The sequence below is a fragment of the Ambystoma mexicanum genome, chromosome 2p (assembly GCF_040938575.1).
Source record: "Ambystoma mexicanum isolate Mex_15411 chromosome 2p, UKY_AmexF1_1, whole genome shotgun sequence".
Classification (NCBI taxonomy): Eukaryota; Metazoa; Chordata; class Amphibia; order Caudata; family Ambystomatidae; genus Ambystoma; species Ambystoma mexicanum.
In genome coordinates this window covers 363,119,119-363,142,754 of record NC_090923.1, presented here as the reverse complement: position 1 = coordinate 363,142,754, position 23,636 = coordinate 363,119,119, and the positions used below count along the sequence as shown (strand labels likewise).

General features: G+C 46.7%; 1 protein-coding gene across 1 annotated transcript in view; it reads right to left on the bottom strand.

Annotated features, from left to right (window-relative positions):
- ADAMTS9 (ADAM metallopeptidase with thrombospondin type 1 motif 9) overlaps window positions 1–23,636 on the bottom strand; it is a 1,221,593-nt gene that overhangs the window by 54,471 nt on the left and 1,143,486 nt on the right. The window contains exon 38 of the mRNA XM_069643707.1: window positions 6,200–6,304. Within this exon, the coding sequence (XP_069499808.1) occupies window positions 6,200–6,304 (105 nt within the window). The remainder of the gene's footprint in view (window positions 1–6,199; window positions 6,305–23,636) is intronic.

Sequence of the window (23,636 nt, the reverse complement as noted above, 5' to 3'; positions counted from 1 at the left end):
GTATCAGGTCAACTGTTTATAATCCATCCAAGGTGTACAACTTTAATAGTGCCCGTAGGTCACCGTGGTTGGGGTGCGAAACAGTACTGCTGGAGAAACCGCTGGTGGGTGAAGCAGTAAAAATCACAGCCACAGGGCTGGAGGGCTAAAATTTGGCTCTTATAAAAATATTCAGCTCACTCGGTAGTAAAGAGTGTGCTATAGCGGATGATTTTCAGGAAATAAAGTCTCTTTGTTGGTATAGGAGAGATCAAAAGTGGGTCATGAGGTCGACTGGTTCAATGGCGTAGGAAAATTCGGGCCATCTTCATCAGGACCGTGATTTGGAATGCAAACTGGGTTGCCGAGGTTCCGAAAATTGCTGAACAAGATGCAAATTGCTGTTGTCTCCTGTGGAGACAGAAGGGAGGGGCGGGAAACATTGAAGAAACAATCAAGGGGGAAGGCAATTGATAATGGCAAGCAATAGTAAATAACTGCAGGCATTAGGGTGGGGATTTCCATGCATTGGGGTGAGCATGTGGGAGCAAGAAATAACATGGGTCAATAATTGCAGGAGAGGTGGTGGTGCCTGGGCACCTGTGTGGGATCTCACCGCCAAATGGTGGGGGATAATGGGTGTGGGGAAGTGCAAGGAAACGTCTTGTGGGATGACTGGTGAGTACCAAAGGAGGGTGGAGCGCGGCATGCACACGGTTGGTGGGATGTGTGCAAACAGGGCAAATACGGTGACCCCTGTAAGGTGGAAGGTATAAAAACAGGGCAAGTGCGGTGAACCCCTGTCTGGTGAAAGAAGGGGTTGCAGGGAACGAAATCTCTAAAATAGGTGCAAATTAAGTGCCAGGGGGGAGAGAGCTAAAATCCATACCTCTGGGCAGGCGTCCTAAATAGGAGGACAGGAGGTGATCAGTGATCCAAGGATAGCCCAAGGCACCGAGTTCAAGGTTGAAGAACAACACCTAGGTTTACAGGTCAGTCATACCTGAGAAGAAAGGCACACCACAATCAGATGGTAGAGTGTGCAGCAGAATGCATGGAAGGACTACATTCTATCAGGCACCCGGTGCCTGGGTGTGGGCCATACCTGTAAAGGGGTGCTGCTTGCCTCCGTCGAGTCCGAGTGCTGTGTCAGGGTATACACCTCCGGACTGGTGATTGTGTTGGATGAAGGCCCATCGCCTATAAAAAAGGCGGAAAAGCGCGCTCGCGCAGGTGTCGAAATGACGCAACTGATTCCTTGGCAACACCTCGCTGTTGCAGGAGAAAAGGAAAAAGGAGCCCGAGCGCCTCTCAAATCAGCAGGAGAGCGCGCTCGGTCTGGCTCAGTCGAACGCCTCACGCATTGGAGAAAAAGGAGCCCGAGTGCCTCTCAACACAAAAGGAGAGCTCGCTCGGGCTTGCAGGTGTCAGCCACTGGAGCATGGTCTCTGATAGTGCTGTAAAAGAGAGAGTCCCTTGTGGGCGAGACTGAGTGGTGGGAAAAGAGAGGGGTGAAGAGGGGGGGCAACAAATGGCAAAGGAGCAATAAATAGAATGAAGAGTTGAGGGGAATGCAAAGGAGGAAACAGAAGTGAATCTAGACAAATCATGTGATATGGAAGAAACATGAAAAAATCATGAAAATGCTCGATCTAGGGGGTGAGCAAAGGCCAGGTACATGGCGGTGCACACGTAGTGCTGAAAAAATGCTGGAAAAATGCTGAACAGATGTGGATTCAGGACAGCACTGCTAGTTCGTGCCACTGTTTTTGTTCATTCAAGCCTTCTGAGTAGGTGTTGAGTTTGTAAATCCACATCTGTTCTTTCCTGAACAGCAAATTGTGGTAATTGCCGCCTCTACGAGGCGGTGTGACTTTCTCTAGGATGGTCCACTTGAACTGGTCAGCAGTGTGTCCTTTAGATAGAAAATGGGACACCAAGGGTGCAGTCAGCTTATTCGTTCTTATGCAAAATCTGTCATGCGGGTTCGAACTGGCCTTATGGTCATGCCAATGTACCTCAAGTTGCAGGGGCAAGTTATCATATATAGAACGCCCTTGGTGTTACAATTGGTAAAGGTGTTCTGTATCCATGGTGTTTTCCATCCAATCTCTATCTGTGTATCTCACCCTCGGATCCCGGCCATATATGCTCTTCCCAAAATCCACAAGGACTCATACCTCTACTAGGGCGTCCGATTGTTTCTGGGATAAGTTCTATATTGGAACCCCTCTCACAATATGTGGATTTCTTTATCAAAGATCAAGTTCCAAAAATGAACAGCTATGTCAAAGATTCTACTAATATGCTGACTCTTCTAGACACCATTGCATACAATCCAGAAACAGACCGCCTTGATCGAGCATTTTCATGATTTTTTCATGTTTCTTCCATCTCACATGATTTGTCTAGATTCACTTCTGTTTCCTCCTTTGCATTCCCCTCAACTCTTCATTCTATTTATTGCTCCTTTGCCATTTGTTGCCCCCCCCGCACCCCCATACACCCCCTTTCCCCCCTCCCCCCCTTCTCCCACCACACAGTCTCGCCCACAAGGGACTCTCTCTTTTACAGCACTATCGGAGACCATGCTCCAGTGCCTGACACCTGCAAGCCCAAGCGCGCTCTCCTTTTGTGTTGAGAGGCGCTCGGGCTCCTTTTTCTCCAATGCGTGAGGCGTTCGACTGAGCCAGCCCGAGCGCGCTCTCCTGCTGTTTTGAGAGGCGCTCGGGCTCCTTTTTCATTTTCTCCTGCAACGCGCGAGGCGTTGCCAAGGAATCAGTTGCATCATTCCGACGCCTGCGCGATCGCGCTTTTCCGCCTTTTTTATATGCGATGGGCCTTCTTCCAACACAATCACCAGTCCGGAGCTGTATACCCTGACACAGCACTCGGACTCGACGGAGGCAAGCAGCACCCCTTTACAGGTATGGCCCACACCCAGGCACCGGGTGCCTGATAGAATATAGTCCTTCCATGCATTCTGCTGCACACTGTACCATCTGATTGTGGTGTGCCTTTCTTCTCAGGTATGACTGACCTGTAAACCTAGGTGTTGTTCTTCAACCTTGAACTTGGTGCCTTGAGCTATCCTTGGATCACTGATCGCCTCCTGTCCTCCTATTTAGGACGCCTGCCCAGAGGTATGGATTTTAGCTCTCTCCCCCCTGGCACTTAATTTGCACCTATTTTAGAGATCGCGTTCCCTGCAACCCCTTCTTTCACCAGACAGGGGTTCACCGCACTTGCCCTGTTTTTATACGTTCCACCTTACAGGGGTCACCGTATTTGCCCTGTTTGCACACATACCACCAACTGTGTGCACGCTGCCCTCCACCCTCCGTTGGTACTCACCAGTCATCCCACGAGACGTTTCCTTGCACTTCCCCACACCCATTATCCCCCACCATTTGGCGGTGAGATCCCACACAGGTGCCCAGGCACCCCCACCTCTCCTGCAATTATTGACCCATGTTATTTCTTGCTCCCACATGCTCACCCCAATGCATGGAAATCCCCACCGTAATGCCTGCAATTATTTACTATTGCTAGCCATTACCAATTGCCTTCCCCCCCTTGATTGCTTCTTCCATGTTTCCCTCCCCTCCCTTCTGTCTCCACAGGAGACAACAGCAATTCTCATCTTGTTCAGCAATTTTCTGAACCTTGGCAACCCAGTTTGCATTCCAAATCACGGTCCTAATGAAGATGGCCAGAATTTTCCTACGCCATTGAAACCGGTCGACCCCTTTCGGTCATGAGGGCTCTCATGACCCACTTTGGATCTCTCCTATACCAACAAAGAGACTTTATTTCCTGAAAATCATCCGCTGTAGCACACTCTTTACTACCGAGTGAGCTGAATATTTTTATAAGAGCCAAATTTTAGCCCTCCAGCCCTGTGGCTGTGATTTTTACTGCTTCACCCACCAGCGGTTTCTACAGCAGTACTGTTTCACACCCCAACCACGGTGACCTACGGGCACTTTTAAAATTGTACACCTTGGATGGATTATAAACAGTTGACCTGATACGCAGGTTGTACCCATGTTCAAGATCTAGCAGCCACAAGATCTAATCTACGACTTTGTTGAACACTGCTACACCTACTGGAGAACACCCCTTTTTAGATTTTTTTCTCCTTTGGACAACCGTGTCTGCCTACAGGCACTGCCACTAGTATAGAAGGTTGAGGGATAGTACTCTCCTCTATATCTGTTAGATAAGGCGATACACCACGTGCTACCCAGGGACAGGCACCCCCGCCAGGGATTGGGTGTTCTTCCTTAGGGCAAGGTACACCAAGTCGGGTGGACCCTTTTTCCTTTTTTGTGTTTGAGTGTGAGCACTCGAGTTGATTCAATTGTTCGCATACTTTAGATGCACCCTGAATACCTGCCTTCCTAAAAAACCGTTGTTGTTGTGCTACCAGACGTTTCCTTGTTAACGGTTAAAAGGACGAACACGGTTGTACCGTGCCCTCTAGCTTTTTGAAGTTTACCCTGTTGTTTTCAAGGCAATCTTTTTTACGCCAACTGAGTGCCGATATAGTCCGTCGAAGAATGGATGTGGCTCAACATTTCATTTGCTATCCACATTTTGCTCATTGTGCACAAAAGGTTGGGGACCCCTGCTTTAGACCAAACCTTAACCAAAAGAAAATAGGAGCAAGGAGCCAATCATCCTCCAAAAACAAAAGATCCAATTCGGCATGAATGGAATAATGGGGGGTTAAATGGGTTAGCTCAGCAGCTCCATCAAAAACTTGTCTCTCACTTGAAGAGCAGTGACCCCCTTAAAGCACCACACGCATGCACCATAATTGGTAGCAGCCTTAGTGTGGGTTTTATGGAGCTTCAGGATTATGTGCCGGGGATCACCAGTGCACTTGATCTTGAAACGTCACATTGCTCCCAGAGATTGGCCTGTGCGGATCTCTTGCTTACCTACATGGGCTTTTCCTGTAACAGAGCGAGAGAACTGAAGGTCCAAGTAGTTGAATACATTCACCCTGGGAATGACCACACCACTACTCTGCATTTGGTGCATTTTTATTGGCTTCCTGCCAGGGCCAAATGCCATAACCGCGATTTGGCTGTGTTGCTCTTTAGGTCAAGAGAGTTCATGAACACAGTGTATTCCGATATCATCCTCCGGAGTGCATTTTCGGGGTGCGCAAAATCCAGACGGTGTCATTGGCATAGGCCAATAGAGGCAGTGCCCGATTGCCCACCGTTAAGAAGTCCACACCCGTGTCCACCAAGGCATGATGTAAACTATTAATATACAGTGTGAATAGATTAGGGGCCAATATACAACCCTGCTGCACCCCCAAATTTACTTCAAACTAGTGCGTGCACTGGCCCCGGTCCCCAAAGCGAACACATGCTCTATTGTCTCAATGTATACATTTAAAAATGTCCACGATCCCCCTAGTTGCTTTTCATTGTATATGGTGAAACTACATATTGGCCCTTACAGTCACCATGCTACAATGAGACTTGAATGGTTACGTTTGTTTAACCCTGTACCTGTGTCAATATCGCTTATTAGCACATAGAGATAGTTACTGACCTCTACTTAGCCAATCAGAATGTTCAGAGTGCAGTCAATAACTACTGGTTTTGACTGCATTCTAAAAATGCTGTCGTCAAAAGTAAACCGAGAAACAGCAATGCAATTTCCAGGCAAAATTATTTTTCAAGACATTTCCTCTCTGGGAGGAGATTTATTTTGCTGCAGCAACATATTTAACACAAAAAAAGAAGGCTAAAACATGGGAAAATGGTATCACTTTCTTATGAAGACATCTTTTAGTTTTACATAACACCGAATGCATGCTCAAGTGAAACCAGCTCCAGTACAGCCAGGTTTGCAATGTAAATGCTTCACTCATTGGGATATTCTTATTTAAATACTACTAAAAATAAATACAATACATTTACTAACTCAGTTTGTCTATATAATTGCTCATTTAAAAATAACGTGTACTTCTCCAGGCAAACCCCAAAACACGTATTGCTATTAGCACCATGTGCTAATAGTCATAAGTACCTCGGGAGGGGAGAATGACTCTTCCCCAAAGTTTGGCCCTCGGTCACCTCCTTCGGTCTATACGGCTACATTACATAATGCAGATCTATTATCCAGAAACGTTAATAATGTTCATTCAGTCTGGATAGCGTTTCTGTGAATAGAAAGAATAGACACTTGTTCTTACCAGTGATTTCTTTATTTCAGCCACAGCATAATTCCCTTGAGAAATCCATTTGGTTGAGTCTGATACAGAAAGGCCAGTTCCTTGAAGGTTGATACGAAAACGCCCCTAAAGTAAAATAGCACGTTTTTAATAATATAATATTATACAGCACACGATTTTCATATACGAGACAAAGCCTTTCATATCAGTTGCTCATGTAACAGAAATGAGAAATAGAGCTCAGTCATGTATATATGCCTAAACAAGGATCACCAATGTTGTTGTCAGGCCATCTTTCCCTAGTACAAGATTATTATAATATAAAAATACATAAAGAAATACATAAAGAAAGAAGTTCATGAACAAAATCGAAGATGCAGTGCAGCCAATGTGCAGAATCAGGTCTTCTTTTTATTAAAATGTTTTCCTATTTCAGACAAATGAATTTTGAACTCCGAAAGAGCTTTACGATCTAAAAGCACAATATTTGTTTCAGATTACGATTATCATTTGGCTAGAACAGAGACTCTTCCTACTCAACATTTAATCAGCACATGCATAAGCATCCTGGAAAGGAAGAGGGCCATTTTTCCTATTGCTATGTGTGTTGTGAGAGTGATGTGTTTCTGCACAGGGGACGGGGGAGGGGGCTTATTAGGGGGGGTGGGTTTGTTGGGGGGTGGGAGGTTTAATGGGGGGTATGTTACATAGGTCCGCACTGAGTGTAGCACCTAAGCATATTAGGGTGACGTTCGAGACATCACTCAGCCTGCCGACCAACATAATAAGAAAGGTGAAATGAGTGCTTGTGGTTTTCATATGCTTTCTCCCTACCCCAAAAAGTCCAGACTTCCCAGAAACCCTAGCACTCCACTTAGGGCAATGATTGGGTCCCTCATTCAGACCCTCTCAGACTCTGCCATTCCTAGTCCTTGTTGCATATTGTCTACAATGTGTCTATGGCAGTGAATGGAGCGAGAGAGAGAGAGCGTGAAATACAATATGCATTTTATACCTAGTCAATTAGCGATGCATTTTACCCGATAATTTCCCTTTCTGCCCCGACCACCTCCATCTTCTGAGTAGCTGGGGATGTCTACAGATACCCAGGCCTCCATATCAAAAGCACGGGTGTCAACCAAGGTCGCTATAAATGAGCCAACCAAACCTACAATGACCAAATAAGGGTTGTTTGAACACATAGATCCAGCAACCACAATGCAGCATTTCAGCAGTCACAAAAGAAGATTGTCAGCACCATGGGAATTTCTGAATGGCAGGGGTGTGCTTTAAAATTCAACAAAACATTATCTATACCCAAGACATAAACTCATGGCCATAACTTGGTCTTCTATTATGGATACCTCACATTGGTTCATTCTAATCTACAGTCCCCATGCACACTATTAAGGCCAGTCTGCCTCTTTAATAATAATAATGTTTTTTATAACGTGCTTAATACTATAGAGGTTTCTAAGCGCAGACCTAGGATTCAAACATGTGTTGCTCTGAGTCGACTTGCTTCCAAGACGAGCGCGTTGCCACTGAGCTATACTACCCGTACTATACTACATGTATACATGATGTTAAAATGGATTTCTAGAATATGGCCTGGTGGACAGGATAGCTCTGACAGGTTAGCCAAAACCCAATAAAGGTAGCAATACAGAGCAGTCAAGGCTATTCTCAGGAGAGTATGAGTGGGGTCAACGGTTCACAATGAGTTCACACAGTTAAGCACACAATAATTCAATGTAGACATTTAAGTACAAAACAAATATATTTATTTTAGATCAAAAACACACACCAGAAAATGAAACAAGCAGTTGATATTATTGCACAACACAGTTATTAACATATATACAGTCACCATAGTTTATTATGAATGCATTCAATAACTTAATCAACAAAAGAAGGTAAGTGATGCAATAAAATGGAACCAAGCAACAAGAAATATGCCCTAATTTATAAAATCCAATCCATATTGATGGGGGAGAGGTGATCTTTTCCTGCCCGTCTCACCATTCCTGCATGGTCGGACCCCGCATATGCTGGAGGGGGGGAGACGTCCCCCCTCCCGCTTACGCGTGATCTGCCTTATTATCCTCTCATTATTAACAAAGAATCATGCAACCAAGTCTTATTGAAACTCAGAGACTCCATTTTGTGGCACACCACACGCCATATTTTGCTAGGCCCGAAAATGATCTCTAAAAGCTTGTTTCTCACACCGCCAGCCCAGGCGCCCACCACCTCCTGCCTGCTCCGTACAAGTTCTGTTCTCATGGACATCCAGTCATTCATTGTTGCAAGCAGCAGTATCATCCCCGGACAAGTGATCTCACTGCGCTGTGTGAGAACGGAGCAGGCCGTCACCCTTGTGAACATCCATCAACACTAACCTACCTGTGCTCTCTCGACCCCCAGCCCACTCAGCCATAATCTACTAGGCCCAGACCCCTCTGCTCTTTGACAGATACACATCCAACCCCTCCAGTAGCCAAGAGAAGAACACCCACCATAGCCCTAAATCCCAGACGCCAATATATTCTTCCTAAAGCTAACACCTGTCTATCCGTATCATCCCACTAACTGCGATTACGAGGCGGCTGAAAGTATCCTTGAACATTCTCACTGGATACTTTTTGAAACAAATTGACGTTTCACACACACGCATGATGGCAAGGACACAAGCAACGCGGCAAACCTTATCCCTCCAGAGTTGCTGGTATTTATTGCATACAGCTCAACGGGATAGCTTCAACATTGCAACTGGATACTCTGTGAATACTAACTGATGTTACACACACACACGCGCAGGGCGGAAATGACACACAGCCCAATGGGAATTCTTGCAGAATCACATCCACGTGTGGCGATAAAGACAATAGTGTCATCTGTCAAGAATTGCCTACAGTAATCCTACACTTTCAGCAGCTACTTCCAGCACAAATTAGCCAATTTCACCACTTTCCACATTTCGTCCTGATGAGGCTGGTCCACAAATCATCTTGAGGATCTTGTGTAAAGCCAAAACTCGAGTCGACAAAGACCCTGGATACATATATATCTCTAAGAAGTAGAGATTTTGTAATAATATACAACCTGTATATAGTAACACCAGAATAGTAAAAAACCTTGGACATTTGTAGACACCTTTGTGGTCCCATGCATCCAGTTTATTTAATTCCCGTACAACTCTATATGATTTTAACGTGTTTTCTTTTTTGATTATGATGGTTATGTTATGTCTGTGCGTGGTATGCAAGAGTGGTGTGAAAGCAGTAGGTGTGTCTGATAAATGGTAGGCTAGAAGTGTCAAACTTGCATTGCTAATTATTACTGCAAAACTTTGTTTTAAGTGAATTATGCCATGTTACTTTTGAACTCTTTTGAATAACAATATAGATAAGAATAAAGGCATTTTTTGTTTTATAGCCATTGAAAGATTGCTTTTTTTGAAACTTTTGTTATACATGGCCAGAGGGCTTTGTACTTCTTGTGTGTGTATCCGTATCATGAGGCATCAGGTAGATCAAGGACCTCATAGATGGGCACTTGGGTCGGGGTACTGAGTTTATGGATGCCAAGGTGCAAAGAGTACAATGTAGATATATAACATGTTAGTTAACTCTGAAAGTATCCCTATTTGAGCCAACGTTTATGATGGTCATTTGTCTCATGCCTTCAGCGTCTGTTATTCTAGCTTAGACAGTCAGGGAAAACGTATCACTTTGCCGGCATGGCCTTCACCCCACAGAGATGAGCCCAGAAAACCCACGTGCTGAGGGAGTGACGCCCAAGCAACCGTCAACCCAACGTGGCCAGCACCTAACGAGATATACTGTACTAATGTGTCTCACCAATTGTATTGCAGAATTATGTACCTATAGCTTGGCTTCATCAGTGACGTGTTTTCGTTTTATAAGGTGCTGCCCTTGTAATGTTTGGCAGAGCACGCTCTGGGCAGCAAAGTTCTCTGCGTGCACAATTTATTTTATATAAAACGTGTTCTACTTGCAATCTATCTCCTGGTCTCATCCCCTAGCGGGCTGAGTCCATTATTCTAGGTTTTGGATATTGTGTCGGGGAATGGGCGCCTTCATTTGGTGACCATCCAATGTGATATTCCTCGACGTCCCCCATACTGTGGCAAGATCCAGGGCCGACACCCACCTACAGCTGGCCAATCCCAAACAAAAATGCATATGCAGCGACAAAGGTTTTGTGGTTCCCGGCTTTGCAAATACCCAACTGCTCGCCGGGCAGGGCCACGACGGGGAGGTCCCCACTTGTGGATAGACCGCAAACGGAGGCTCTTGGAATACAACAGGCACGTGAGTATTGATTGCAAGGGGAAGTACAGGAGGGAAAAGGGTAAGGCATGGATGTTAGGGAGAATTCTCTGTTAAGGCTAATTTCCCAAACCTAGTGAGTCCCCCAGCAGCTTTGCTGGATTTTTGGGGTTTATTTTTTTCTCCTGCTAAGAGTGAGACTCTTTTTCTCCCACTCTTAGGCATGATTTGAGAATGTCCTTTGTAAATGTGTTTTATGGACTGTGGGGTCCTTTACGCCATAGGGCTTCATGTGTTTTTGGTATGTGTTTTACACAGCATCCTCAGTGCAGTAACACAGGGGTGTCATAGTGACCCCCAAACATAGACTCCATACCCTGGGACTGACTACTGTCTCTCAGGGCATGTAAAGTCACCATTGACTTTACTAGTCTCAAATTGTGAACGGAAACAGTACAAACCATCATATTGTGGAAGTACTGGTAGGGGTAATTCGATTGCCCCTTGGTCTGTTTTCCAAGGGGGCACTGTCCAGTCCCCCCTTGTCGAGTTTCTGGCTGGTGGCAGTGGATACCATGCGAAAATATTCCACCGGAATATTTCCTATGGGATTTTCCCATTCATTTTAAACGCACCACTTTTTTGGTGCAATGTTAAATATACCGCTGGGTTATTTATTTAATATTTATTCCCCGGTTGGGTCTTTTTGCCAGGACTCGGTTTTAAAATGACGTTTGTGTTCGCCTCTGAAACTCTAACCCAAGTCGAGCCCTTTGTTCCACTTTTTGGCGGGTTTCTCCACAGAAGCCCTCCAAATGGTGCCACTCTGTCTGGGGTCTACAGGATGTGTGGGAGGGGGATTAGGCACCCTGGACTGAGTTGCCTTGGCAACTCAAGTCGCACTCTTGTGTGATTGACCCAGTGGTGAGCCACCTGGCTCGCCACTTAGCATGTTTGAGTGACAGCTAGGCTGTTGAATGGGGTTTTTTCTGCATAAAAGCAGGGCTTTGGGGACTGGAACTTCAGAAGTCACCACAGGACCTAAAGAATCCAAAGAGGGGAGAAGCTAAGCCATCTACAACGACGACACCACTGGTGGAGCCCTGCTGTACGAACTCCGACTTCCCCGACGACAGAGGAGATCTTCTTCCAGGAGAGTCCTCTTCCCTTGGAGCTGGTAGGACCAACCAGTTCGCCTTTTTCGCCTTCCTGGATCGTCTCGTGGTCGAATCGCCTGTGCCAAGCACCCCGGCGGCCGGATAACCAGGCTTCACCACTACCGCGAATAAAAGGGTTGTACCTTTTAATCGGGAAACTCTGCGGCTGGTTTCTTCCCTGGCAGTGCAACGACCTCCAGCTTTCTTCCTCGTCGAGATCATCTCTTCCCCGGTTTGAAGCCATGACTTGTTATGTTATGTTATGTTATGTTAGTTGAACTTATAGAGTGCACGGTCGCCGAGGCATCATGGCGCTGGGGAGAGAGAGCAAATCCCACAAAAGGTGGCCAGAATTTATTTTTTAGAACAGGATGGTCTTAAGAGCTCTTCTGAACCCGAGATGACTTTGGGCGCTTCTTAATGTCGGGGGGAGGTTGTTCCAAAGTCTCGCCGCAGCAATAGAGAAGGATCTGCCTCCAATCCTTTCACGGTTGAACTTAGCGACAACTAGAAGGTGGTGGCCGAAGAGCACAGAGCCCGTGTAGGGACATAGCGAATACATTTCGCTTGCAAGAACTCAGCTCCTTGGCCATAAACTGCCCTGTGCACAATGCACAGGGACTTAAAAATAACCCGCTGCCCCACCGGAAGCCAATGCAATTGGCGGAGTACTGGGGAGATGTGGGCACCGTAAGGGGTGCCCGTAGCCAGCCTAGCCGCCAGATTTTGCAGGCGCTGTAGCTGCTGTATTAAGCCAGAAGGCTGCGCAGTCACCACAGGGGGGCGGAAGGCTTCAGGTATCATGGGTAGTGCCCTCTTAAGGAGCCTGATCTGGTGATGGGCGGATTGACAGACAGCCGTCACTTGATTAGACATGGAAAGAGTGGCAGAAAGTATGACGCCCAAATTTCTCACTTTATCAACTGGGCTCGGAAGCGGGCCCAGCGAGGAGGGCCAAAAAGATGCAGACCACAGTAAGGAGTCCGGAGGGCAGCCCACCACCATTACCTCTGTTTTGCCGCCATTGAGTTTGAGCCAATTCTGGTCCATCCAGTCCCCCACGGCTCTCAAGCAATCATGAAGGCACGACGACACCCTATGCTGGTCTTGATCTAAGCGGATCAGGTTTTGGGTATCGTCTGCATAGAAGAAGAACCCTGTGGGACACCACAAGTAAGAGCAGGGAGAAGAAAGAAAAGGGGGCATGGCCAACGTTTGGGTACGACCTGAGAGAAAAGAGGCAAACCAGGCGAGAACTTGGCCAGATATACCAATCTGAGCCAAACATGAAAGCAAAATTGGATGGTCAACCGTATCGAAAGCAGCAGACAAGTCCAACAAAATCAGAGCACCTATTCCACCTGCATCAACACGTTACAAGTTTGGACATATCGTCTTGTACTGACACCAGGAGCGCAGGAGCCCTTTCCCCATCGTCGGATACCGCAACAGCTGGTAAGCTGCAACGAAGGCCTGCCTGGCCTTGTCCTACTTCCTGCCTGACCCCCGCATGCCGGGCGCATCGCGGCGCCACAACGAGGCTAAGCCTCGCTTATCCACGCCACTACATCCGCCGGCAGGCGGATCTGCCGGCGGCCCTTACGAAGGCCATACAAAGGCCTGTTGAGAGCCTGTTCGGAGCCACAGGAGCCAGGGGCCAGGAACTCTGCCCTTACCGCTCAAGCCGCAGCAGCACACCATGGAGGAGGGGCAGGAGCACTAGCCTCCTGAGCCGAGGAGCATCTCCAGCTACACACGGTTCGGCCGTGCGTCAGATCACCCTGCCTCACCGATTTCCTTCAAGGGCGAGGGTTGCCATCTTATCTCAGTCAGGTATGACCATCGTGCATATTCATTGATCCCCAGTTGCTCGGCGATTGCTAAAGCGCAACGCTTCTTGGAATCGACTGACCCCGTCCGACTCTTCCGCCTGGCCCAGCAATGGCGGCCGCATCGCGGCACCAGAGCGAGGCTCTGGCCGCACGAATCAGCTGTTGACCTCCCCATTCATAATTATCCCCTCCGCCGGCAGGCGGGAACGCCGGCCTCTCAACAAAGGCCCGCACTAAGGCCCCTGTTTGCCCCCTGTTCGCCTCCGGAGCCTTGGAGCCAGTGTCTACTTGGACCTCTAATCCATTGTGAGTAGAGGGGTTACCCTCAGTCTACACTATTGTGCTCTCTGGTATGTCTTCTGCTACTCCGCAATCACAAACATTTAAACTCGGTTTTTCTTCACCCTCGATAACTGTTTGCTACATACACTTATGCCTCCAACTCTGTTGCCTCTTTGCGTTACTGCCACCTCTCAATAGTACAGTCACTTTCTGCCCCTAATGTTGTAGGTCTCATGACTGCTACTGGCTGTGCCCTTTGGTCGTTAACCAACCACTGCAATTGTGTTGTGCCTTATGGTCATTAGCTGACCACTGCAATTGTGTTGTGCCTTATGGTCGTTAACTGACCACTGCAACTGTGCTGTGCCTTATGGTCGTTAACTGACCACTGCAATTGTGTTGTGCCTTATGGTCGTTAGCTGACCACTGCAATTGTGTTGTGCCTTATGGTCGTTAACTGACCACTGCAATTGTGTTGTGCCTTATGGTCGTTAACTGACCACTGCAACTGTGTTGTGCCTTATGGTCGTTAACTGACCACTGCAACTGTGTTGTGCCTTATGGTCGTTAACTGACCACTGCAACTGTGTTGTGCCTTATGGTCGTTAACTGACCACTGCAATTGTGTTGTCCCTTATGGTCGCTAACTGACCACTGCAATTGTTGTGCCTTATGGTCGTTAACTGACCACTGCAACTGTGTTGTGCCCCGGTCACTAACAGACTAGTGCTACTGTGTAAATGTCATATGGTCGCCCTCGCATTCCTTACCAGACTACGCGCGCTTAGACCCTACCAGGTCAACATGCCCCCTACCAACAGTCTAACTACTGCAAACTCACCACTGTACTCTTTCAGTACCCTACTGACCAGACTGCTGCCTACCCTTCTCATCCTTATACTGCACCCTGGCTGCACTGCACTATACCATACCACCACCTCTATCTACCACTCTTACTTGCATCATACCTCAACTATGCCATCCCACACTCACCACACCAACCCTTATCTTAACAACCCAGCCCTCTGGATCCAGCACTTCGCCACCAGACCTTTACCTAACCTACCCTGCTCTATCTCCTTGAGAAATGCTAGACTTGGCTCGCGTCTCACCCACGCTTCCCATCATTTAGCTCACCGCATCAAACTGCCTCTCCCTCTGTCACCACCTACACTTTCACCTAATCTACCACCATCTTCCAACTCCCCTAACTTAAACAACATCAAAGGCGCGCTAATCAACGCCAGATCACTCCCGGCTCACGCCCTAGAAGTAGCTGACTTGATCCTCAACCTTGACCTCGACTTTATAGCAATCACTGAAACCTGGCTCCACCCAGCTTCAGGTCCTCTTCTCTCCCTCGCTATCCCTCCTGACTACAACATTATCAGACATGACCGTAATTCCATCCAATCTAAAGGAGGTGGCATCGCCATCATCCACAAAAACGCTCTGAACTTCCACCTCTCAGCCACACATCACTCCTCCACTCTGGAAGCACTGACAGCTAAACTAGCTCTCACACCCAACCATTCTATCTCCTTTCATCTACTCTACCGGCCACCCGGCCCACTATCTACCTTCGCGGAGGACCTCTCCAACATCTTCACACACAACACCAAAGCTACCTCCGAGGTCATGATACTGGGGGATTTCAATTTAGGCCTCCACGACCCCAAGGACACCGCTGCTTCGTCTATTGACAACATCCTCACTAATGCTGGATTCACTCAGTTCCTAAACCAACCTACCCACAACAAGGGCAGAACCCTTGACTGGCTAGCCGCCCTCAACTGTCCCATCAACATCACCTCTAACCAACAGTGCGCCTGGACAGACCACAACTTAATTACATTCAATATTGAGTCCAAACCTATCAGCCTCCCTCACAACATTGCCCCGGCTATGGCCACCCGTAACAAACGCAACATTACCTGCGATAGACTCCTCCCCCTCCTCCTTCCAGCTCTTAATGTTCGGGATCCATCATGCTCTGACCCTACGGCCCTGGTCGACACTTTCAACCGGGCCATGCTTACAGCCTTAGACACCATTGCACCATCGAAACTGAGAAAATCTAAACCTCGAGCCCACCTAAACTCCTGGTTTACACCCCATCTCAGAGCACTACGCAAAGAAAAACGAATTGCAGAATCCCACTGGAGAAGCAATCACTCTCTAGCCAACAAATCACGCGTACTCCTGGCCACCCTTAACTACAAGGAAGCTATATTCCAGGCAAAAAAAGACACATATAACAAACGCATCGAGCAAGCCAAATCTAACACCAAAGAATTGTTTAAAATCCTAAAAGAACTTGAAACTCCTGTTACCCCACCTGACACATGTACCAAAGATAGCACCTGGTGCTCCAAAATCCAAGAAGCTCTCCTAGGTAAGATTGCCACTCTCCAAATTAAAATCAACAACAAACAATCTAGCCTTCAATCCAACCCTCTACAGATCCCTATACCTACCATAAACCCTTCTATCACAGACTCTTTGACTCCTTTTAGCTTCTCTCCACTCTCCATTCTCGAAGTGGAAAAGATTATCACTAGCCTTAAACCGTCCAATTGTCAGGGTGACCTTTGTCCTGCACCTATTATTAAGGAAGCTGCTCACGACCTAGCACCTTTCATCACTACGCTCATCAACTCCTCCTTTAGCTCTGGGATTGTACCGGACAATCTTAAGGATGCATGGGTCATCCCGCTTCTGAAAAAACCTACCCTCGATCCCAGTATACCCACAAACTACAGACCAATTACCACTGTACCTTTTTTACTAAAAATCCTTGACCGCGCGGCCTACCTACAAATTCAGGAATACCTTGAATCAAATAAACTTCTGGGACTCAGGCAATCAGGCTTCCGGCCTCGCCATGGCACTGAGACCGCCCTTATTGACTTAAAAACGCAGATCGAAGATCTCAAAGACAAAGGCAAACTGGCGTTATTACTTCTCCTGGACCTCTCTGCTGCTTTTGATCTTGTCAATCACAAAATTCTCTGTCATCACCTCAAATCAGCCGCACACTTCTCAGAAAATGCCGCCACTTGGATCAGATCCTTCCTGGATAATAGATCTATGCGTGTGTTCTCCCCACTTGCGGCCGCACCACCCGCTCCGGTCTCTTGTGGTGTGCCTCTAGGGTCCTGTGTCTCACCCACGTTATATAACGTGTTTACCAAACCCCTTTTTGATATTTTGGACCATTTGGGCGTCACGTATACCAATTACGCTGACGACACACAGATACTAATCCCCATCACAGGAGACTACACAACTGACTCCCTTGCCATCAACGCCATCTACCAGGTCATCCAAGCGTGGATGGCCCAGCACGGCCTCTGCCTAAATGATGAAAAGACAGAGCTCCTCATTCTTGGTTCACCACAAAAACTCACTAAACTTGACCCTGCCTTCAAGTCTTTCACCATTGATGGGAACACCATCCCGATTGCTAAGGACACGAAAACCCTAGGGATTTACATCGACTCAACCCTATCCTTGACTAGACAATCCAACGCAGTCTCATCTGCAGCAGCGCATACTTGCAAGCTCATCACCGCCTGTCGCCCGTTCCTAACCACTGCCAACAGCGTAACCTTGGCCAGGACCCTTGTACTATCCAAGGTTGACTACTGTAATGCCCTCTATCTAGGTACTAATCTCCGCAACTTAAACAAGCTACAAACTGTCCAAAACAATGCGATCAGAGCGGCCCTTAACATTCCTAGGCGCCAGCATATATCTGACACCAGGCGCAACCTGCACTGGCTCTCTATCCCACAGCGCATCTCCTTGAAGTCCTTGGCTCTCACACACAAATGCCTCCACAACCAAGCCCCTCGCTACCTGGCAAACAGATTCTCTCTCCACAATTCCACCAGACCTCGCAGAGCGGCCCAAGCCAACTGCCTTGACATCCCGCGTTTTAATCTCCAAAGATCTGGTGGAACCAGCTTCCCCATCCTGGCAGCCAAACTTTGGAACTCACTCCCCAATGACCTTAGAGCAGAACCTTCCTTCCTGAAATTCAAATACCTTACCAAAGCATGGTTATCCGCCCAAGACTGCTAACACCAGCTTACTGCCCTACTTGCACTTTGACCTACTCTGCATCCCTTATTAACTATCCTGTAAATCACTGCCTTATCGATATTCATTTGAATGTATACTTTGTAAATTTTGTAAATCTTCCTGTAATAATCCTGTAATACTCTGTCACATTGCCTTGTCATGCTTTCATCTTGTTGTAACTAAGTTAAGCGCCCGGTTGCCCCTGGGCCTGGTGCGCTATAGAAATAAATAAAATACTAAAATACTAAATACCAGTACACTTTGCGTACCTCTCCCTGGACTAAAGCCAGCCTGAGCGGAATTAAGGATTTTAGAAGATTCCAAGAACGACGACAGGAGGGGAGTGATGAGAGACTCCAGAAGTTTAGACAGAAAGGGAAGTAAAGAAATTGGATGAAAATTAGCAGGGACCGTAGGGTCAACTGTAGACTTCTTAAGAAGGGGACTAACCCTGTCCGATTTAAGCTCCGGCGGGACAAGGCCCGATTGGCATGAATCATTAATGGCCGAGTTAATGTCTGTTAGTAGATTGGGGCTATCTTTTTCATAACAACAACGGGAATAGCATCCTCAGAAGATGAAGATTTAATTTTCAGGATGGCAGCTAAGACCTCTTCTTCGCTAAAAAGAGAAAAAGTGGACCAGCTAGCTGACTGGTCAGTAGAGGAGACAGATGCAGGTGTAATAGCAACAGGTGTATTTATTGCAGAAGATTTAGCGATCTTAGAACGAATCCCATCAATTTGAGTAATAAAGAAAGAGGCAAGATCGTCACATAGCTTTTGAGAGAGCTTAACCCTATAAGTGAGGGATTCAGAGGAAGCTAAAGAATGTACAATGGAGAACAGAGCTTTGGGTTGAAATAAAGCATCTTCAATTTTCTTTGAGAAAAAGGAGGATTTTGCCAGCTTAACCTCAGCCAAGTAGTTAGAGAGTCCCAGTTTATAGGAGACCCTGAGTACTGGGTTATAGCTGTTACGCCACTTCCGCTCTAGCTGTCTGAGTTTCAGATGGGCGGATTTAAGCTGGTCGGTTAACCAGGGTTGAGGGGGTAATCGACGCCCTTGAATTAATTTAAGAGGAGCGTGCAGATCTGCGGCAGCCAGAAATGTTTGGGAAAGAAATTTTACAGATAATGGCCTTTGAGAGGCACAGTCGGTAGCTATTTGGGTGCATAAAGCCTTAGTATCAACCGAGCGCCAGGAGCGTAGTAGAGTTTTTGGCGGAAGTATTTTGGGGGGAGGATTTACAAGTGTGAGAGTACAAGATACCAAATAATGGTCAGACCATACCACTGGTTCGATGGGACTAGGGCATAGAAGTTCGTCCTTAGCAAATATAAGATCAAGCATATTACCATGAGAGTGTGTAGGGGCTTGAATCAATTGGTGTAAGTGTAGATCCGAGAAACTATCAAAAAGAGTAGTAAACTCAATAGGCCTTGGCAAATGAAAGTGTAAGTTGAGATCCCCTAATACCACTAAATTGGTATATTGCAGATTCAAACTAGCTGTAAGGTCAGCCAGGCCTATCCCGAAGGAGCCTATAGGACCAGGAGGACGAAAGCAGGAAATGAACAGTACAGAGTGGTGAAATGACCGCCTTGAAAAGGAGAGCTTCCATATCAAGTGTGTGTAAGCACAGCAGTTGGGTGACCGCATATTTGTCCTGAAAAATAACCGCAATTCCACCTCCTCGTTTGGGGGGTGGGCGGTCAAGATGGATAATAAGATAGGACGGGGGAATAGCTTAAACTAACGCTGGTGCAGAACTGGGAGTAAACCAGGTTTCAGTTTAACATAAGAAATCTGGTTGTTTCCTGGACAGTAGGTCTCAAACTTCCCCAGTGTGAGCTGGAAGGGACCTGGTGTTCAACAGTAACAGTGTAGGAGTTATCACAACAGGCTTTGAATCATCATAAGTGGTTGCAGTCATATAGGTCGTAGAAGGCAGATCATGAAGCCAGCCAGCTGGCCACACGGTGCCTGTAGGGGCAATGGAGAGTAAATAGCCTCTCTCGAGTACTCCCACCCAGCCCATCCCGGCACGGACGGGCACAGACGGGCTTGTCTTAACCGCTGCCAGGAACAACTGCCACCGCTGGAGCTTTCTCACCATTTCAGGTACTGTGTCCCGCCTGGTCTCCCTTGCAACAGAATGTCCAAGGTGTCCCGTAAATCTTTGACCTTCTAACTGGGTTGACCTCAGACCTGCTAACCTTACCTTTTTGAACTGATCCCACCTCTTTTGACTTTTCTGCAAAGACTTTGAGTGCATTTCCACTGTGTGATCTTGGGCACATTCCGCCTTGCTCTCTCCAAGAGTGGGCCTGGCCTATGAACTTTTTGCTCTACAGTAGACCCGCTTTTCTTGACTTGCTGTGGTTTCTTAAAAGTGTTGGTACTGTCTTGTTTTCCTACTCTGCCTTTTCTCTCCCTTTTTAAACGAATTATTGGAGTGCCAACCTCTGTTTTGCTAAATAAGTGGTGTCTTAAACTGGACTTGTCGAATAATTAACTAGGGAGGTGTATATACTTATAGTGACTGTGTTTGAACTTGCTTGATATATTAGTGCCAGTGTATTTTCATAAGTGTGTTTTTAAATAAATAATTATATACTTTTATACCAAAGCTCTGGTCAGTGTTTGCTTGTTCTACTGTGTCTTTAGCCCTATTGTGTATGCTCTATATACTGCCTAACTCTTCTTGAGAGAAGTCTGACTGCTCAGCCACAGCTACCAGGTAAATCTGGGTGGTGCAGACTGCTACCAATTGGGTTTACTGCTTACTCCTGTAGTCTTAAACTTTTTGCAGTTGTCCCTAAGGGAACTGCACAGGTTTCTGCCTAACAATGGAGCAGATTAATTAAGGGGAACACGCAAGGATTGGGTTAAGAGTGATTTAACAAAGTGGTTGTTGAAAACAAATTGCTTTTCTTTTTCACAGCCATTAGGTTTTTATAAAAGAGTATGGTGAAAAAATAAGAGGAGATACAGTAACCTAGCTCCGAGAGGGTGGGGAAGGCGGCGCCACGAAGCACTGTCCTGAACAGTGCTGGAAATAAGTGAGGAAAACAAATAAAAGTAGGAGCCGCGTATATTTAGTAGGCTCTGGAAATAGTAGTTATTATTATCTTTACTATCCTATAACTCTTGTGGAGGTAGGCCCAAGAGGGGCAGAGGTGAAGTGAGTGTTGAGGGTGAGAGAAGGGAACCCAATGTTGGTATGAAAGGGAGTAGGGATCTATGGGGTTATTCTAGAGTGTTTTATGTTCTTTGTCTGGTGTCGTTGATATATTTGTTGGTTTGTCCTGTGACCATGTTTAATGATCTATGTTTCATGTATTTGATGTGACAATGCATAATTAATGTTTGAAAGTAGAGAATTTAAAACTGTGATTGATACGTTAGAGGTTGAAGTGTCACGCTAGAGAGGAAATAAGACAGAGAAAGAAGGCCCTTTGACAAGCATGGATCTAGACATGCCACTTTCACACATTTGTGGTGGCTGGACTGTTAAGGTTGCAGAAAAAAGTCCCCAAGTGCACGGGTTGGCAGAAAGCCAGTGCAGGGGTGCAACTGTCGGGAGGAGGTGGTCTGGGGCACAGATTACAGGGTGGGTAGCAAACCAGTGCACAATCATTTTTAGGCAGGAAGTGAGCAGGGGAAAGGAGGGGAAAAAGAAGAAGCACATGGAAAGGTTTTGAGGTTCTCCAAACCCTAAGGTGGTTCTCCGCAAGTTCCAGGGAGGCCACAGCAGAAGAAAGACATCTACCACCAACTGGTTACGTGCAGAAGCAACTGACCCTGAGGGAGTAAGAGGCGGATGAGGGAAGAGCTGGAGCAAGCCGATATTTAGAAAGTGAGAGTGCAACGTATTGAGGTCCCAGGGACCAGAAGGCCTTCTGCATAAGGCTTTCATTTTATTCTTCGCAGCCACTGGGAGCTATTGCAGTCATTTTAGTCCAGCAGAGATACGATCCCTAGCGTTCAGGCCAAGGACAAGTTGTTCAGTCCTCTCATGGATGAGTTGCTGAGGGCGCAGAGTGGAAGCTGGCAGATTTAAAAAGAGGCTGTGGCAATAGTGCAGTGTACAAAGAACCACAGACATGCACACACTGATCTTTTGGGAACTGACTTTAGGTTGGTAAGATAGATTCAGTGGTGGCTTTGGTTCCAGCTTTTTATGATTTATGTAGGAGGTGGGTTAGTGGGGAACACATTGCGTAGCATTGTCGGAAGGAAAGAAGAGAGTTCCTGTTTCGCTAATAAACTGTATGATATGGGTAAATGAAAACGTTGCAAGCAAATACAATTAAAATGCCACTTCATGGTAGGAGATGAGAGGAAAACCAGTATGCTTTTCAAACACGTAATGGACGCGTAGAGGCAGATATCGTGCGCAGAGGCACTTGTAACAGAGTTGTAAACATACTGCCAAAAAAATGTTCATACCTTTCTTTTGTGGTGATGTGTGCTCATGTGGATGAATGTGCATGCACAAATTGCGCAATGTTTGACTGAACTTTCCAATGGACATGCTTTTCAATAATAGCACACTTGCAGGCTGATTTTGTAATGGTACATATGACGTCTTGTGGAGAACTGACAGTGTTTGATGCGGACGTCTTGGATGGAATTGGTGGATGCGTGTGTGCCTACTTAACAATACCCAATAAGGGCGTGGGGGAAGAGGATAGTGAAAGGGAAGAAGGACTGTTCGTGCTTTACTGCGGCGCGGCCCTCACAATACTTTGGGAAGGGCACATGCCACATTCTGCGCTTCCCACCATGCTGGCCAATGGAAATGGCACTGTGGGGATTATCCAATCAAGTAGAGGGGGTGTGGGTCACTGGAAGGTGCGATAATACTGGTATGCATTACTCTGTGTAGTAAGGCTGGCTGACATGGAGAAACGCATTGTGTTGACTTTGGGTGATGCCTTTGTGATAGATCTGCACACGTATGCCCAGGAAAGAAACTTTCATGGCAATTTTGGTTTGGAAGCAGTGGACGCATTGTGGTGCATTGTCGAGGACCTCAGTTTAGCTGATATGCGTGCACTTTGCCGAGAACTGGCCAGTTCCGCTACTGTGCATGTTGTTGTCATGCACTGTGGCGGGTTGCAATTAGGTTACGTGTCTTGTTTACATTTGTTCCATCGAATGAAGAGGCTGATGAATCCAGTGAAGAGGATTTTTCCCACTGCCCAGGTGGTTTGGTCCGCCATACCACCAACAACAGTATGGACCACTTATATTGGCTGGTGTACCCAGCCAGAAGCTGGAAGTTGTCTGATTAACAGAAACATGTCTGATTGTATGTCCGCTCGTGACATGTTTTTCTGTAACAATGACATCATAAGTTCTGCAAATGCAGAGTTCTTCCAATCAAATGGCATTTCGTTGTCGTCCATTGGTAATGCTGTTTTGTTCGCTCATCTCCAAGATGCATTCAAAAGGCTCTGGTCAGATTCTGAGGACGAAAAGAAAACACACAACTGTATGAAACTGAAAACAAGCTCTTTGTGTGGAAGCAGATAATAACAAAAAAAAATGTTAAATCCACAACAGCTCTTTTTCAGAGTCACTCCTACAAACGAAAGCCCTCATCTGGGGATTTTCAGGCAGGTGGCCATGGAAATGGGACTCTGGAGGCTGAGGGATTGCGCAGCAACATTTCTGGGTGTGGTGTGTACACAGGGGACTGTTGTACAGTACTGCTAGTCTTACATGGAGAGCACACATGCCACAATCTCCGTTTCTCACCATGCTGGCCAATGGAAATGCGACTGTGAAAATTGTCC